Source organism: Taudactylus pleione, unplaced genomic scaffold (assembly GCF_031769625.1).
Source record: "Taudactylus pleione unplaced genomic scaffold, aTauple2 ptg000655l, whole genome shotgun sequence".
Lineage (NCBI taxonomy): Eukaryota > Metazoa > Chordata > Amphibia > Anura > Myobatrachidae > Taudactylus > Taudactylus pleione.
In genome coordinates this window covers 46,522-65,088 of record NW_028285057.1, presented here as the reverse complement: position 1 = coordinate 65,088, position 18,567 = coordinate 46,522, and the positions used below count along the sequence as shown (strand labels likewise).

The following is an 18,567-nucleotide window of genomic DNA, read 5'->3' as shown; positions in this document are numbered from 1 at the left end:
GGAAAATTCGAACCTATCCGAGCCTGCACATCCCTAGCAAGAAGTTATACAGGTCCATGACGCCGGCCTACTCTGAAATGTACACTGCCGCCAACCACCAGCAAAGTGTCCACGGAAAACGTTGTCAATGTAGGCACTCTAAGTCCTCCAGACATTTGGATATAAATACGGTTAGAGTGGACTCCATTTTGTTAGCTACGGCGGTCCTCGCTGGGACACCACCGGCGGTTCTAAGGAAAGGAATTGGACTTTCATATAAGGTTCCATTAATACGTGTGTAGGGGAAATATCCTCCCTTTGTGAGGTTTGTAGGAAATTAGTAACCCAGGCAGACATCAGCGTGTTCCTTTAGGAATTTGAGAAGAATGTTTTTTAATTAAACTATGGCGGAACAGCCAAGGCACAAGGAGAGAGAATGTTCCAGTGTTTATTAAGTGCCTGCATTTAGGGGACATATTTGAAAGATTTGAACAGCCTGTGTACATGCCAAATGACATCATTGGCACGGGTGCAATTTCATGGAGACAGAAGGTGTCATACAGTCTGCTCAAACTCAAACGACGGAGGGTCAGCCCCGGTAATGGATATAATCATTTCCACATTTATAATGTTTGCGATCTAGCTCAGTCTGGGCAATTGTATTTATTTAACAAAAAGAACTCGAAAAAGTAAAAAAACAATAGGACATTTCAATGCAACAGCCCCACCCAGTGGTGAGATGATGCAATAGTGTAGCGTTGGTCGGCATTGCATTGTCCCGCGTTCTCTTGGATCCTGCCCAATATTAACTCGGTAACCGTGTTTTTCCTTATGAAAGCATGAGTTGTTTTGTAGATAGAAGCAGCTTTTCCTCTCCGATGTGTAAACAGTAATGAACAAAGTACACGTCATTTGTACTAAGATGTAATCTCTTCCTTCTTATAGAGGTTATGAAGTAATTTTTATCAGATCTTCCTTCCACATGACTAAAAGCTGTAACTTAGCCCTCTGAGAATTGCTGATACAAAGCTCTTACATCTGGATCCTTGAAGTTTGGCACAAAATTGATTTTTAAAATTTCGCTGAAACCTTCACCCAGGGACGGTGCAACAAATTTACTTCTGTATAAAAATTAAATTAAAAAAAAGAAACATAAAAATACAAACAGAATTATGGAACATGGATCACTATGATTGCTAGCTATGGAGGTGCAGAAAAGGGATTTATATTTACTTTTACTGAATAGTCAAAACATACAGATGCGTTCACATACATCTATGCGATCCAAGTTGCGTTACACAGAACGCGTGAGCGCCATGCGTCTTTTCATGCGACTTTTTCCCTTAAAACTTGTCTTATTCGCAAAGTGATGAAATAGAATGAACGCACAAGCAGCTTATGCTGATTAAAATGATATGCGGACTGCCTATAATCTGTGTGTGACTGCAGGTGTATCTGTATGCAAAATGCCACGTTACAGTAGCATTGGCCATCGGTGTGATTACCAACAATGGTTAGCATCGGTGGTGATATAGCAAGTGGCCATCGATGGTTACCCACTATACCAGTGATTCCCAACCTCGGTCCTCAAGGCACAATAACAGTCCTGGTTTTAGTGATATCCATTATTGTGCACAGATGGTTAAATCAAAATAACTGAGGTACTAATTAAGTCACTTGTGCTCAAGTATGGCTATCTCCAAAACCTGGACTGTTAGTGTGCCTTGATGACCGTGGTTGGGAACCCCTGCACTATGCAATGATTGACCATCGAAGGTTTCACAAATCGATGGTCATTCCTGTTCTTTGACTGACTGGCCCAAGGGCCAATCAGAACAAGGGGACGGGGCTTCACAGGTGTCAGGAGAGGAGCTACGCTATGTATCCCAGCACATTGTAAAAAATAATAATAATAATAATAATTTGGTTATGCTGTGCTATCAATGGAGGGAAACCATTTGGTTCTCCCCCATCGATGGTAAAAGCATTCAACATCGGCCATAAACCATCGTTGATTATGAATCGTCGATGGCCATCACTACGTTACAGTGTCAGTGGCTGTGAAAAAACGCTCTGCATTATAGAGTTGCGCCATGGCATGGTGAGACTAGTAGGGCTGTTTAATGCGCAAGAAAGTTAGGTGTATGTGGACACATCTGTATATGAACAGTGCATACGTAACGTGAGACAATTCAGTATGTATTAGGGTGGACAGGACTTAGGTGCTGATTCATAGTTATATGCTGGAGCAATATTTTTGCAGATGGCTTATTATTACTGAGCTGCTCATGCAGAGGACCCGCGCCGAGCACGCACAGGACCCGCGCCGAGCACGCACAGGACCCGCACCGAGCACGCACAGGACCCGCACCGAGCACGCACAGGACCCGCACTGCGCAGCGTCTCGGAAAATGGGGGCATGTCGGCCCTGTTTTCTGGGTGTACCAAAGGGTTACTTAGATGTTCGATGTTCACGCAGTTGATCCAATGCTACTCCTCGGACGCAGCAGGGGATCAGAGAAGTGTCTATTTACACGAGACGCCTCCAGCGGCGCATTGGAGCGGCGTACAAAGCTTTTACTTTACAATTAGAAAAATGTACTTTTGTTCTGTACTAAACACTCTGATAGTAATGTAGCAGAGTGGGATAACCAATGCCGGAATACATCCCATGTTTGGATTGTATCGTTTGTTCTGTCGCTTGTTAATTCAGATTTTGAGGTCTGCACCCCTGTCCCAGGCCCGGTGAGGGGAACGGTTGGGAAGACAGTAATGATAAACAGTGGGAAAGGACAATCAACAAAGCAATTAAAGTGGATGTGATACATTGTATTTATAGGGCAAGGTGCATGGAGACATTCAGGATACATGGGACTTGTCAGGGCAATGGCACCCGATTGGTTCCCTCGTCATCCAATCAGACGTTTTAATTTCCCAGGTACCCAGACTAGAGAATGGAAGGTACAGCTTTGTGGACTAACCCTCAGCTGACCTGACGTGCTTACACAACACATACATCACGGGTTCTGCTTTTGCGAGTGGCAGAAATATAATAAGCAGGATTTCATAGGACAGTTCGGATGTTGTAATTATCCATTAATTTTCAACCACAAGCAAAGGATTTCAGGATTAACACAACCATCTAGTGTACCAGTGAAAGATCCACCAAGGGTCAAAAGAGATCCTGAAAACATGCACTGCTGGAGGTAATTGGATTGAGGGTATTCTTTAAAGAAAAGTATTCCCACAATATAATCTTTATCATAATGGGTTAAATCAAATGTGATTTTTGAAGCCCCCCCCCTCCCCCACACAATTTGGTATGTAGATGGCCTGTTGACGAACAGAATGGGGATCCCGGAACGCTGGCGCAGGGAGATCGACCGATGCGAAAGGCTATTTAAAGCATTTAACGCTCCCCATCGCTACAACTATAAACATAATGGCGAGCCAACACGTGTGATTTTGCATGACGGTAAAAGTTCTCAAAGCCAACAAGATACTACAGTGAAAGATCAAACAGTAAAACTCATCAATTTGTTTTATACTAATTCCTGATAAAAAAAAATACTATTCACTAAACCATTAGATAAAGTCACAAAACTAAGGAAAAAGCACGTAATCTGGGTAAGAAGACAGAGGTTGGATACGCATGTCCTGCGTCATTCATCGTTACGCTTACTCTTCTACTATATACCAAATCCTTTCCAACAAAGAATACTAATCCTAACTACTTAGGGCATTTGCCAATTTTGTCGCTTATCAATTGCTAAAATATTCTAATGCATCAGCCGTCGGAATTTGTATTGAGACGCCCACCGGAGTCCTCGCAGCTGCCTGCACAAATGCAGTATCGGACGCAGATCCCGAAAACATTGACAGCTCCAGCGACTGCAGACGCTGCCTAGTATACTCCCAGGAAACGGCCCCACCAAGCCCGCGTTTTGGCCGGAACTCCCTGCAACCTCCCAGTCTCTTCATGTCAATCGCTTGCGAGTGAATTCTCACAGCGAGCGCGATTCATTCGCAGTGTGTGCTCAAAGCGACTGGGACGCATGCACAAACCACCGATAATCGTTGAACTGCGTGAACATCGGAATAGCGTTCAACTCTGAAGCAGGCCCTTAAGTACAGTATTAGCAAATTAGGACGCAAATTTCAGGAAAAAGCACAAAAATACAGGAATCGCTACACGTGGTGGCCACGTGTGATGCACCATATGGCGAAAAACGGATAGGTGTACGATGACAAATCTGTATTAAAATAATATACTTTGCTGGAAAATATTGTATACTGCATGCATATTCTACTGAGTACTAAAGGGATTATTTAATAACAGCCCATAGAGTAATAATGCCCTGTAACCTAGAGCAGCCAAGAGGATGATTAGTCTATGCTAGATAACAGATTGCTATGGGTTATGGTCATCATCAGTTAGTAAATAAGCCCTTAAGCCAGTGTTTCCCAACTCCAATCCTCAGACACCCCTAACAGTGCATGTTTTCCATATCTCCTAGTTGGTGCACATGTGTACTCATTACTGGCTGACACATGACAATTCTATCAGACAGCCACACTAACAGGTTTGCAAAACCACTTGATATAGGCTAGCTGCCATCACCTTAAAGGACCCCTAAACCACGCTGGCCGTAATTAAAGTACTAGTCCTAAACTTTCAGCACCTAATCAGAATGGACGATAGTAGGACACTTACTTGTAGCTATTGATGACCATGTCGTTTACCGATACGTGTCCTTTGCCGGTCATCTCCCGGAACTGCAAACAACACATGGGCACAATGATGAGCTACAGACGGCAGGTAAGATATTCCCTAGAGGAGGTATTCCCACTTACCCGATTGTTGTGCTTGGCCAGGTCAATGGTGGCGGCAAAGAGGAAGCAACGGGCTGGAACGCCCGCTTTCTGCGCACACAAAATGTACCTGAAATGTAACCAGCAAGAGATTGCATCACTTACAGCGGGGGCGTAACTAGACCTACGGGGGCCCTACAGCAAAAATATCATGGCCCTCCCCCAGGCCTCATAGCAGCCGCACACCCTGCCCCTACGGTGACTTACAGATATGCAACACTACTTTCATCCCCATCACATAATTCCTGGTCTTTAGGAAGGTTCTGGTCAGCTAACGTTATGTGCTGCCGGATACACACTGCCCTGAGAATGACCCCTCCTCCCACTACATAGGCTGCAAAGGTGGGGGTAAAAAAGCCCCTCTCGGTGCACCAGGCCCTGAGAGACTCTGCTAGTGCAGGACGTCTTTTTTTGCCGAAACTGCATGTAAGTTGCAATGCGATGTGACTAGGATGCACCGGATGACTGTGCCGATTCATTTGATGTGTGCCACTTTTTATATCTGTGTGCAACGGAGTCTCTGACTCTATATACAAAGTGCTACACTGTATATACAGACTCGGTTACATACAGATATACAAGTGTCGCATCGCACTGCGGCTTAGACGCATTTTTGCAAAAAAAGACGCTCGACGGTAGCAGAGTAGCACGAGATCTGGCGGCTCACTCACATAAAAAAGGTAACAAAATTGATGGTGCAAAAGGTTCATCAATTTGCTTCTCAACTGCGTCCGAACAGCTAAATCAAGCACGGAAGTCGGGCCATACGCCCACAACACTCCCATCAGATGTGATTGTTCCATGCGTCTTAATACTTGCTGTACAACAGCCTTACACAAATGTATACTAGACGTTATGTTCTGTCTGCCCCCACACTCACAACAATCTCATTTTTATTCTGCTCCGGGAAGCACTGACGCGTTTTACATAATGGTGTAATGTATGGCTCCTCCAATATTAAGGGAATAACAGTTGCAAAATAAGCAACATAAAAATAAATGACATCAGGTCGTCCTTCTTTATGTACATACTGTGGTGACAAAACACATTGTCATTCAGGTGAGTGTATCATCTACCACCTCCCAACATTGGAATATACCAAGTTGAGATGGGGGATGTTTTTAATAGAAAAAAAAATCTTTTATGCTACATGCAGTGAAATAACACCCAACTCCCCCCAAATCTGGACAGTCATCTCAGATCACTCTGGTGGTAAATCCTATATATATATATATATATATATATATATATATATATATATATATATATATATATATACACTGTCGCATTTCGCTGTTCTCACTCACCGGCTGCGAGACTCCACATCAGGGTTAGTATTATCGATGACAATGCTCTTGCCACTCTGCAAAGCTTCTTCGCAGGCTGCCACACACTTCTGCCATGTTCCTAGTGTGTCCTATAACATAAGTCACATGTTAGAGTGACAGACAAATCCCTGGATGTCTATAACACGGATTTCCACTACTATGAAATAATGGATGTTTAGCGGCACACTGAAAACAAGAGACAAGGGCCCTCATTCAGAGGCGCTCGCAAAATGCGAGCGGTCGCTCTGAATGAGGGCGGCCGCTTGGGTTTTGAAGTGCGACCGACCAGGTTGATGGTCACGATGGTCAAGACCATCGCGACCATCGGGGCTTGCGACAAGACCCTAAGGTTGGGTCTCGGCAGTCGCAAGCCCCAGGGAGCATCCTGCTCTGATCGAGCAGGAAGCTCCCCACTGACATCACTGCTGATGTCAGTGCGGCCGCCCACAAAACGGCAGGCGTTCCTTCCGTTTGTGAAACCACCCCACCGCCACGCCTACAAAACGGGTCGAGCTGTCGATCAACATTGACAGCCGTCCCTTTTGTAGTGAGCTCTGGAGCAAGAGAATTTCTCTCTCGCTCCGGGGCTTGCGCACATACAGTGCGGCCGCTGCACGTGCGCAGGGCCTAAACATCGACCCGCTCGCAAGCGCTTAGCGCTTGCGAGCGGGTCTGAATGAGGTCCAAGGTGTAAGTTTACATAGAGCCTGATTAAAAGGAAACAAATCCGATGGATTGCGCACTACTCTGATGTTAGAAGATTGGCGCATGTGCAGGATCTATAACGTTTATACGTACAGCCGCTTGGAGATGGGGCCGGCCTCTGTTTCGGAAAACGTGTGTGTGTCGCCACCATTTTCTGGGAGTGCTGAGGCCAGGAAGTCTAAATCGTCCTCAGTTACTCAAATTGCCGACGGTCTGGCAAAAGATCCTATGTACTCGGACCTGCGATGCTATCAGAAGGGGCCTGTTTACACCAGACGCCTTCTGCTGTATTAGCATATCAGTTCTACAGTATCTGTACAGCCGCTTCCCTGCCATTCCCTGCGGCTGCACAATACCGTACAACTCTAAATCATGCCCATTGCGAGACTATAAAGATACGGTCATAAAGATAATGCTCAATTAATGCCAGATTTCACCACATGGTGAAATCTATTTTCTTTCCTACCATCTACTCACCCTGTTGGCAAACACATAACCTTTCGGCACCAAATGTTCCTTCACAAAAGTAGATTTTCCAGCTGCAAACACACAATAAATCAGTTAAGTGTTCCTGACTTACCACCCTCAATACGGACACCGAATGCTGCATTGATCAGATGAATAAAACGTGAACAGATCTGAAATGCTATACCAGATGCAAAGGTCTAAATGAGCTGTGAAAGGGGATTTAATAACTATTTACTATCTCAAATAAACCTGACAATATTTTTATGAACTATGGCATCTTTAACCCGCACCTCACAGCTGTCTCACAGCCCGGAATGAGATGTCATTACATCATAGACCTCCTGTGCAACATCCAGGCCCTAATAACACACTGTATGATGTCATGAAATAGGACGGTATAATGTAATCGCAGACTGAGAGGAGACACAAAGCAGGTCTGGTGGCAGGATGTCAGCCCTGGAGTAATAATGATGATGAGTACAACTAATATAATGCACTGCAAATGCTTGTGGAGCTGCATTAAAGTACATACACAGTTAAATCTGTCCTGCACTATTAATGCTGTTTGATCACTGACAATGGAAATTGAAAAGAATTCTCTAGTGTGTGAATGAGGTAATGACAATTCCCGGAAAAGCCAAGATTGCTTTTGTGGGCTTTTTATTTTCTTAAATTAGGGAAAAGGTGATTTTTTATTTTTTTTTAAGTACAAAGTCCTGCCTAACTTTTACTGTGGGCTATCTGCGCCAATAATTCCTAACCCATCATGGCCAGACGAAGCAGTGGGCACTAGCGTGTACGCAGAGACCTGCCTGGGGCATCTCCATCTGTAGAGAATCTTCCCCTGCAGGTAATGTTAGGTACACCTTTTTTAGGGTGTACCTAACCAATGGTAGAAGATAGACAAAATCGGGGAACATCCACTAAATGCTAATGAAATGCAGAGCACACACAAGAACAAGCTAGAGCACTGCTACTATATACTGTACAACCTATAACTCAATGAATAGAAACAAGAGGCCTCAGGGCCTGATTCAGACCCGTTCGCTCTCTGCGTACGCTCGCTGGATGCGTATGCAAATTTTTCAAAGTGACGCCACGGGAAGTGATCGCTCGCCAAGGCATAAGCACGCCCACCATGTCTTAGCGAACGGCCAATCGCACAGGCAGAGCCGCCCACCAGCAACAAGTCATCTCCAGGAACTGTATTAAAACATTGGTACATCGAGCACCATCGGATGCTAACGCAGCGCTTGAGGTAGCTTTACCCTACCGCAAGCATTGCGAGGAAATCAGTGTAAAAAAATGACAAGTGACGTGTACTATGACGCTGCCTGTTAATTATGTACACCTCTAAAACGGCGTTGAAACACCCGGGCATCTCCAACCCCCCGTTATTAGTGTCCTGCCCCTGTAACCACCCACAAACGGCCTCTCCTGTCACTCATTACCCTGGGCTTCCTTTGCTGGGTCAGTGAGAGGAATGTGATCGCAGTGTGTAGTTCGCGCACGCGCAGAACGAAGCTTGCACATGCGCGTACGCAGAACATCGGGCCGCTTACGAACGCACACCGCGAGTGAGCGGGTTTGAATCAGGCCCTCAGTTCTAAAGTGCAAAATCGCCGATGCACAGCCCAAAATCCTAGTTCACTAAGGAGTATAGGGCCTGATTCAGACCTGGTCGCTAAGCTGCGCTCGCTAGGGGCGATTATCGCACATCTGCGCATGCATCAAAGTACGCATGCGCGAACCAGTCACTGCTGCCGGGAATCGCGTGCTTGCAGTACACAGACTGGACGCTACTTTGAGTGACAGATTGCGCCATTTGTGGGTGGTGACAGGGGAAGGTGCTTGTGAACGGGGGAGTGGATGTGCGAGCGCAGGCGTGTCTGAGCGTCAAAATGGAGTTTATTGGGTGTGCATAATAGGCAAAGTAGTGTCATTGTACACGTCACTTGGTTGTAGTTTAGCCTGAACTGATCGCAGCGCTTGCGGAGGGGTAGGGGCTACCTCAAGCGCTGCGTATAGCTCCGATGGCTCTCGATGTTACCGTTTAATCAGACACTTCCTGGAGATGACGTGTGCTAAGAGAGGAAGGTGGGCGTCTTTATACTCCTGCGTGCGCTCACTGCCGTCGCTCTCTGAGATTCTAAGACATAGATGGCGTCCTTAAGCCACACAGTGAGATCGCGGAATTTGCATACACGGCCCCTTTTGGCAGTGAGCGATCACGGCTTAGCGAGCGGGTCTAGGTTTATGGAGTAAGATGGAATTTATAGAAGAGCGGAAGTTACCACCCTGGTGAGAAGAGATGGGCAGAGCCAGGACGATCCTGGCAAATTATAGAGTAGGCACACAGTGCACCAGGTGCTGTGGAGCCATAATGGGGATTTCAGTTTATAGAGCAGGACCACTGAAATCAGGTGAAGGAGCAGTCCCTGAGCAGTCCCGGTGTCACGCCAGGCTCATCATTAATTTAAGTGGTACTGTATATGAGGCAAAACCGAGCAGTACTTTACGTGCGATGAAAGCGTTTTGAGCTATACATTGAGTACTTGTTGTGAATGAGGCCCAATATTTCTCCCTTGATACTGACACTGCCAAAGAATGTGAAAGCTGGCATTGCTAGATGTGCTGCAATAAGGATTACCTCCTGGGAAGCCAACAGCCACTACCACCTCCGGGGAAGCGGACACTAGACTGGAGGATGCCGGCTCGTAGAGCGGAACACTGGGATCCAGAGTCCTCTGTTGAACAAACAGATATAAAGGAGGTGAGTACATTTATAGAAACACTGACAAAGGTTATCTGCATCTCCTGTGCAGCAGAAGATCTATGAAAAGGCCTCTAGCTACGCGTCGTGTTTAACTGCATCAAATATAACCCAGTATAGCAGCTGATACCGTGGTTGGGAAGAGGGCATGTTTACACCCGGGCAAAGCCATGCTGCTCTGCGGGTGGGGCAGATGTAGGATGTGCTGAGAGAGTTAGATTTGGGAGGGGTGTGTCCAAACTCACATCTAAATTGTTGTGTAAAAATAAAGCTGTCCATCATTTGTGGGCTACAAGCAAAGGCAGTCGGTATTTGCCCTGCATGCAGATAAATAAATACATTTGCACCCCTTGTATGGCAGTTACTTTGCTTTGCCCCCAACACTGAATTAGCCCCAATGTGCAGTCATAGCAGGACATTAGGTATACAGATGTATTAATAGCAAGCGCTTTATAAATATTCTATATCCTCATGCTGTATGTAGACATGCACACACATGTCGCTTAAATAAAAAAAAAGATTCCACTTTAATATTTTATACAAGTAACCTAGTGTGTTTGGGGGGATTTCCACCTCCGGGACCCTCATCCTCTGTACTGTGGGACCAGTAAACGTGCACAAAGCTACAACGCATTATGCCTATAACCCTCCCACCATGGCATAACACCACTTCAGCCAGGAAACGTGATCTCGTGTGAAAGTCGCAGCAAGGAACAGAAGCCCCAGAGCCAAATTACATAAGCTAGGTCTGATTTTCATTGAGACTCACTGGGTCATAGGTAGGGAGCTGAAAAGGAGCAGTCTTCCAACCGAGGAAATACTCCTCTGGAGTGTAGAACTTTATGCCTAGATTCAGGGAGAACTGCGGAGCAATACAGGAATTAGCGCTGTCATCTATTTATTGGAACCTCTCAACTCAAGCAAAACAGTGCAATTTATTACCAAGCGGTCTCCGCAAGAAAAATCCTTCTTCTTGCGGTCGGGAGCCCAGTTTGCAGGTCGCCCAGCAGCATCTGTGTGAATAAAAGGTGATAACACGGTGACCAACACATGAAAGTGGTTGCATTACAATTCACTAAAGGGTTTGTCTGCGAGGGGTTGAATGTTAACTCCACCTATTAAACAACTTGGCAGCAGACTACAAAGTATTCCTACACCAATGTGATGGCAGTTTCATATCACTAATCCGTGCTGCTGGGGAACCTGCTGACTCCATTCCCCTCCTCACATCATGTCACTGCCCCTGTAACATACAGCCCTGTCCTCACTAACACATCAATCATCTCCTGATATACTCTGTGCTGCTGGGGAACCTGCTCCTTCCACTATATAACTCTGTCTGTAAGTTCCTGCTGCCTCCATTCCCCTCCTCACATCATGTCACTGACCCAGTAACATACAGTCCTGTCGTCACTAACACATCACTCATCTCCTGATATACTCTGTGCTGCTGGGGAACCTGCTCCTTCCACTATATAACTCTGTCTGTAACTTCCTGCTGCCTCCATTCCCCTCCTCACATCATGTCACTGCCCCTGTAACATACAGCCCTGTCCTCACTAACACAACATCACTCATCTACTGATATACTCTGTGCTGCTGGGGACCCTGCTCCTTCCAGTATATAACTCTCAGTCTGTGGCTTCATGCTGCCTCCATTCCCCTCCTCACATCGTGTCACTGCCCCTGTAACATACAGTCCTGTCCTCACTAACACATCACTCATCTCCTGATATACTCTGCACTGCTGGGGACCCTGCTCCTTCCACTATATAACTCTCAGTCTGTGGCTTCCTGCTGTCTCCATTCCCCTCCTCACATCGTGTCACTGCCCCTGTAACATACAGTCCTGTCCTCATGAACACATCACTCATCTCCTGATATACTCTGTGCTGCTGGGCTTCCATTGAGGATGGTTGAATTTGTAGAGTAGACCATGGTGCAATGCTCTGTCTACTTCATTACATTAATTTCAGAATGTAAAAATGGGATTTTGGTACCTGAAATTATAGTCTATTCACAGATTACATGGGGTATAGTGAGTGGTCTGAGGAGCCTGGGCTCTTTCAAATCACTGGCTGCCTCACAATAGTTTTTTTTACCAACAAACAGAACAAAAAGGAGCATGAAGGGGGACTTCCAGTGTCTCCATAAAATCGGAGAAAAAGATCTAACATAAGTGCGAAAAATTCCGTTTTATTCGTCATCCTTGGGGGACTATGGAATGATTGGAATGTCCCAAAGCCATCCCTAAGGGTGGGAGTGCTCCTAGGCAGCACCTAATGCCCCAAATTGGAATCCATGGACTCCGAGGTGTCAAATATATATAATATGAATGTAAATGACAGTGATGGCCAAGCATAGTTGCTTATTAGAAACCCCATGCCTTGCTGCCCATGAAGCACCCACCACTACCTTTTCGGGAACAGGCATGCCTACCCAATGTAATCCTGGTGGCTGACTGATGTAAATAACCGGGCAACGGCCTGCTTAGAGGCTGGCCCCAATTATGTTCATCATAAAGGACAAGGAGATTGTCCGTCTGGCGCATCCCTTAAGTCATGTGGCCATAAATCCTAAGAGCCCTGATCACTCCCAAAGAGTGAAGACAGCCCTCTTTATCCAATGGGCAATCCTGGTGCATAGCCGGAACATCAAGTTCCTGATCCAAATGGATTATGGAAAATGCCTTTTGGCTGAAAGTACGGTTTAGTCTGCAGAATAGGCCTTTCTTCATGAAAAGTTGGAACTGGCATTTTATATATTAGCTCTAGGAAAGCATGGAAACACAGCAGTGATCATTACCTCCCACATACACACAGTCTTCTTTCTGCACTTTGATGCCATCATTAGCCTGAAACAGAGAAAATCATGCTTACTCTATGTGGTCATTATGCGGTCATTGGACAGGACAAGGGTTTGTAACTTAATAGTTTCCCAGAACTCCCATTAGTGTGAGTCAGCCATGGGATCCTTGGTTCGGTTATGAATGAATAAAGTGCACAACTCCCTCTGTATATTACACCCATTGTAACGCCTCCCATCTCCTATATAAGATCATTTCCTGGACACAGATGTATACAGTATATTCCATCATCGGTCACTGACGTTATAATGCCAAGCTCCCTAACACAACAGTTTTGTTTTATGTTCTACGCTGGCCCTGATCAGAGGTAACACTAAGGGCCGCACTTGAGCAGTAGACATGCTGAGTCTGAACCCAACACTATCGTCTTCTCGCTGCGGCAGCCTATTATCCCACTGCAAGAGCAGATTGATAAATATCTATGAAAAGTGATTCTTTATTGCCGCATTAGGGAATGATGATTTTTTTGGCCCCCACTAGCACTACCGATAAATAGGTCCTGAGGATATGGAATAAGATTCATATTACAAGATGATCTAAAACATACAGCAAAAGCCACAACGGAGTGTGTTATATACATGGAGGCCCATGGAGAGTATACAATGGTAAGAGTAACCAGAATTATTTTTCATTTTTAAACTAGATTGTGAAATATGCCAAATAGGGTGAATCTGTGTTATAGTCACTGTATAATAGCTCACATTATAAACAGAATAAATAAATATTATGCTGATACTACATTCCCTCATAGAAGGAGTCTGGGGACTATTTGTGGGGGGGGGGGGGGGGGTTTGAACAGTAAAGGGAGGGTGCCATTTGAAATGTAATCAATATAAACACAAGTAATTTTAGTAAATTAAATTATGTTCTTTCTACATAAAATATGGGTTAATAGGACCTAGACCCTGTGTCGTGCGAGTAAAGAAAACAAAGCATATGAATGTATCAGACATAGGAATATTTTAGTTATTTGGGGGTTGCCATGAAAGTAGATGTTTTCTATACTAAACAGTCAAAGGGGTACATTTACTAAGATGGGAGTTCTATTAAGAAGTGATGTTGCCCATAGCAACCAATCAGATTCCAGGTACTATCTTCTAGAAGGTGTTAGGTAAATGAGAAGTAGAATCTGATTGGTTGCTATGGGCAACATCACATCTTAAATAGAACTCCCATCTTAGTAAATTTACCCCTAATGGTGCATACACACGTAGCGATCAGACAGCAATAACGATATCGCTGGCTGATAGTCCTGCACCCTTCTGGTGTGCTGGATGATCGATATCGATCACTCAAAACACCACCAACTCCCCAACGACTATAGCGACCCACGATCAACAATCGTGGGTCCCTATAGTAACCTGCTCGTTTATCGAGCAAGTTGGCCTGCATGCATGGCCGATATCGCTATCGTCCATACGTGGCTGCGCATTGCTGGTCGTTGGTGAGTTGGTAGGGACCAAAAAATGAACAATCTAGCAATCGTTCAATTTGCTCATTTTTATCGCTACGTGTGTACGCACCATTAGTGTTGGAAATGTGGGTCATGGCTGCATCAATCCTTGTGTTTAGAACATAAATAAAACTCCTGCCTTCCAGCAGCGACTCTTAATGTCCTCTGTATTGCCGGTTAACTTACCCGCGTCTCTTGCAGTATAGACGGGGAAGACCTACAGCTGTATGAAAACTGTAAAGTGCCCGCACTCCTGCACCACTCTGTGACCCAGTGTCTAGTGCCCCCCAATGGGATAAATGAGCAACTTTAATTATGTAGAACGCATCCAAACGCTTGTAGAGGTATTACGATTTTAGGAGCAGCATGGTCTCAAAGCCTGACTACTCTCTTATGAATCTGTACTTTCTGCAGGAAGGGATCTCTGATCATTCAATGCTTTTAAAGCGTCAGCTGCCTGTTACCATGACAATACCGAAACTCATAGTTTGCAAAATGGTAAATACTGTATATCTATTGCAGGAACTGTAGTCAATTATAAGTATTACACGACTTCGGGCGATCTGGGAAAGTAACTGGATATACTTTCTGATCTGTCATAAGCAAATAATGATGAAGAGGTCCTGTAGGTTTTATAGCTACGGCACTCGCTGTACACTAGCTGGGACTGTTCGGCGGTCAGTCTCACCTTTTCACACAGGTAGTCCCACATCCCGGTGGCAGGTTTACGGTAGATGCCCATTCCCGTCGCAACAAAGACCTGTAATGCCATAGTATTTATATTATTATGCAACATACTAAATACATTCCAATCAACATCAACATCTGACTCTGCGTTTTAGTAGTACCAGGTGGCCTGTGTATGACTACGGATTTCTCTCTCAGTACAACATCATTAAGAAAAGAATATAAATCAACATGTATTTATATAGCTCCTAATATTCCGCAGCGCTGTGCAAGGAGATAATACAGTTACATCGCCCTCTTACCCACTGGAGCTTACAATCTAATTTCCCTTACACTCATACAGCAGTGCCATCACTCCCCCTAACGCTCCCTGAAGGACAATCACACGGCGAGTAAAAAGTCGCTGCACCCGACCTCGGTAATGTACCTTGAAGCATGCGCAGAGAGACTTAGGTGCATGCGCAGTTTACCGATGATCACTCAAATCTGTAAACTCAGTCAGGCACCCAGGGAGGTAACTGAAGTACCAGGATGAAGCCGTGTGATCATGTGAAGGACATACAGGGGATGATTCTACGGCAGACGGATCTCTGCGCATAGATGACAGCGAGTCTCAGCTTATAGCGCATGTGCAGATGTGAATGTACGCATTTCTGTGTATCCCTATCTTATTATGTGTTGTACTGCACTCGGCCGGATAAGTCTCTATGTCAGATTGGGCATTTCGGGGGCAGCAACTGGACGGTAACAATGCATGGGCCTGTAATAAAAAGCTCTGTGTGATTCTGAGTGGCGTGTTCAGGAAGGGTAGCCTGCTTTGGATGGATAGCATGGGGCTGGTGCATGTGCCGAAATCTAGGTAGTCACGAGTGTGCGACTGGTACCGCCACACAGGGCCACCATCGCTGTACCATTGCCCTTGTTTCTGGCTAGAAGGGTACCTGGCACGGAATTGGTATGCAATGCCACCGGATCAAATACCGACAGAGGCAGCCCGACGGGTCGGAATCCTTACAGTATCAGGTAAGTACCCTAACCCTCCCCTCTCCCCCCCTAACCCTCGCTTAGGGGTGCCTAACTCTAACCTCCCCCTTAGTGCCTAACTCTAACCTCCCCCCGTTAGTGCCTAACCCTAACCTCCCCGCACCCTAAACCTAACCCTCCTGGGGGGGTGCTAACCCTAACGCCCCCTAGTGGTTCCTAACCCCCGCATTCCCTACCCTAACCCTCCCGGGGGGGTGCCTAACTCTAAGTCCCCTCAGTGGTCCCTAACGCTAACCCTCCCCCGCGCAGCTACACGCTAAGACACCCGGCTTACCTACGTTCAGTAAGCAGGTGTCAGGATTTAGTAGTGGGGCTAATAATAGGCGTCTGGATTTCAACACCTATCTTTAGCCCCATATCGGCAGGCAGGATATCACCCGCCGGTAACCTAACTACATCCCGCCTGGCGCAGCACCCTGCCGCCAGCAATGCTGCAGTAGTGCTATCCGTAGCCTTCTTTGGACACTACAAGCAGGCGTCCTGCGGTGCATACAGCTTACATAGAACACCGTCTACACGCACCGTGGCGCTGTAGGTAATATTATAAATAAAACTAATTGCCCCAATTTCTATCCCTGAGCAAGTCTTTTTTTGCATATGAAATATACTAAGGTATTGGAGTTGCTATAACTTTCTCTCCCCAATGAATGCAAGGTGTACGTCCCATCAAACATATATATATATAAACATATATATATATATTTATATATATTTGGGATGAGCTCTCTGTGCTGCAGTGTGCAGGTCATCCTCACTGACGCAGACTGGAAAGTGCCTCTACCCACCTGTGACTTTGGACCCTGGTTCCCCTCTCCTCAGTGCTGGGACCACCTGCTCAGCAGGGCTAGGGGCTGTGGCATTGCCAGGGAAGAGGTCGCATTTATTTTCAGCCTAAAAGTATGGATTTTTAGAAACGGTTACATATTCTTTTTTTATGTGCTAGTTGGGAGACTTATGTCCTGTGTGTATTTACTACACCATCAGTAAGTGGCTACTTAGTTCACAAGGTGAAACGGACGACAATATTTCTATGGTCTATATAAAGCATAAGGAACCGCACAGACCTGGACCGGTATGCCCAGGTGATCCAAAATCGCTTCTGCTTTGGCTTTGAACACTTCAGGCCGTAGTTTACCGCGGCTAATTCCCAACTGGTTGGTGAAAAAGACCACCTGAGAGAGGACATGAAAGACATATCAGGGGAAATGATGAGAGACACATATAACAGATACCAGTTACAGGCAGCACCTGCCTACCAGTCTCAATAGGCTATTTGTTCCTATACCTGACCATGCATCTCTATGCAAACATCTGTAGTTACCCAAGTGGTCTAGCTGTGACCACTGTTACTAGGAGGAGATACTATGGATCCGCCAGTCTCAGTGTACTACAGAGCACATTCTCTCGGGAAGTGTACAGTATAATTCTAAGCACTTCTATTTATCCTTCTCTATATTACCCCTCAGACACTGCTCCATTCAATCCATCACAAAACTGACCTTAAAGCCGTCCGCCAGAAGGGCTTTCAATTTTTTGGGAATTTCCGGATATAAGATTCTGCAAGATATAAAAGCACATCACTACATACCTACAGTAGGTGAAAGGCAAGATGATGCAGGTAGCGTGTTAAGGAAATAAAAAGCAAAGTTCATTTACATTGTACTTCATTACAAACATGCACGGTCATATTATTCTTACAATGTTCCTCTTTTCTGCCAGGCTATTAGTATCGAAGTGCAAATGTATAAAGAATTATAATCCTGGCGCTGGGCAGTGATATCTAATCCCCATCATTACAAGCAGCTGCCTTCCTGAAAAGAGGAGTGTCAATCCACAATACAATCACACAGACATAGAACACAGGTGCTGCTATATGTGCAAAAAACACAACATAAAATTCCTATAAACAAATGTAATTATAATAAAATATACGTAGTGAATGCTTCCGGGAGTATATAATATAAAAATACAATATCATACATTAAACACAATAATGCACACCGGACATACAAATCTACGACAGATTATATTCCATTACACTGGGCAAATTATATGGTTTCTTTTTAGTGACACTGTTGCCGTATGTAATTGTCTAGTCTCTATTTGAGAACCAGTGTTGCCAGATTGTACCTTAATGAGCAGATCAGTCTAAAGGTGCATACACACGGGACAATTCGCTCCATGAACGACATCGTTCCGTGTGTCCCCGGCAGGGGCGTGTTCAGTGTCGTTAACGACACTGAACAAAATCAAGAACGACATCGTTCAGTGCCGGGCTCCCTCCCTCATCCCCGAACAAGTTCAACCTGACATTATCGTCAGGTTGGACGGGAGGTTCGGGCGTTGAACGATAACTACCAATGACAAACGGGAGCGCGCATTGGTCGTTATC

The 18,567-nt window shown here is 45.3% G+C and overlaps 1 protein-coding gene across 3 annotated transcripts in view; it reads right to left on the bottom strand.

Moving 5' to 3' along the window:
- Nucleotides 1-407: 407 nt before the first annotated feature.
- PNKP (polynucleotide kinase 3'-phosphatase) overlaps nucleotides 408-18,567 on the bottom strand; it is a 41,583-nt gene continuing 23,423 nt past the window's right edge. For all 3 annotated transcript variants that reach the window (XM_088455416.1, XM_088455418.1, XM_088455417.1), the window contains exons 6-17: nucleotides 17,675-17,732; nucleotides 17,240-17,347; nucleotides 15,133-15,204; nucleotides 12,931-12,979; nucleotides 11,068-11,138; nucleotides 10,895-10,987; nucleotides 10,003-10,099; nucleotides 7,362-7,423; nucleotides 6,159-6,268; nucleotides 4,834-4,921; nucleotides 4,694-4,755; nucleotides 408-1,100 (exon numbers count right to left, since the gene is read on the bottom strand). In XM_088455416.1, the coding sequence (XP_088311542.1) occupies nucleotides 980-1,100; nucleotides 4,694-4,755; nucleotides 4,834-4,921; nucleotides 6,159-6,268; nucleotides 7,362-7,423; nucleotides 10,003-10,099; nucleotides 10,895-10,987; nucleotides 11,068-11,138; nucleotides 12,931-12,979; nucleotides 15,133-15,204; nucleotides 17,240-17,347; nucleotides 17,675-17,732 (991 nt within the window). In that variant the 3' untranslated portion in view covers nucleotides 408-979. The remainder of the gene's footprint in view (nucleotides 1,101-4,693; nucleotides 4,756-4,833; nucleotides 4,922-6,158; nucleotides 6,269-7,361; nucleotides 7,424-10,002; nucleotides 10,100-10,894; nucleotides 10,988-11,067; nucleotides 11,139-12,930; nucleotides 12,980-15,132; nucleotides 15,205-17,239; nucleotides 17,348-17,674; nucleotides 17,733-18,567) is intronic.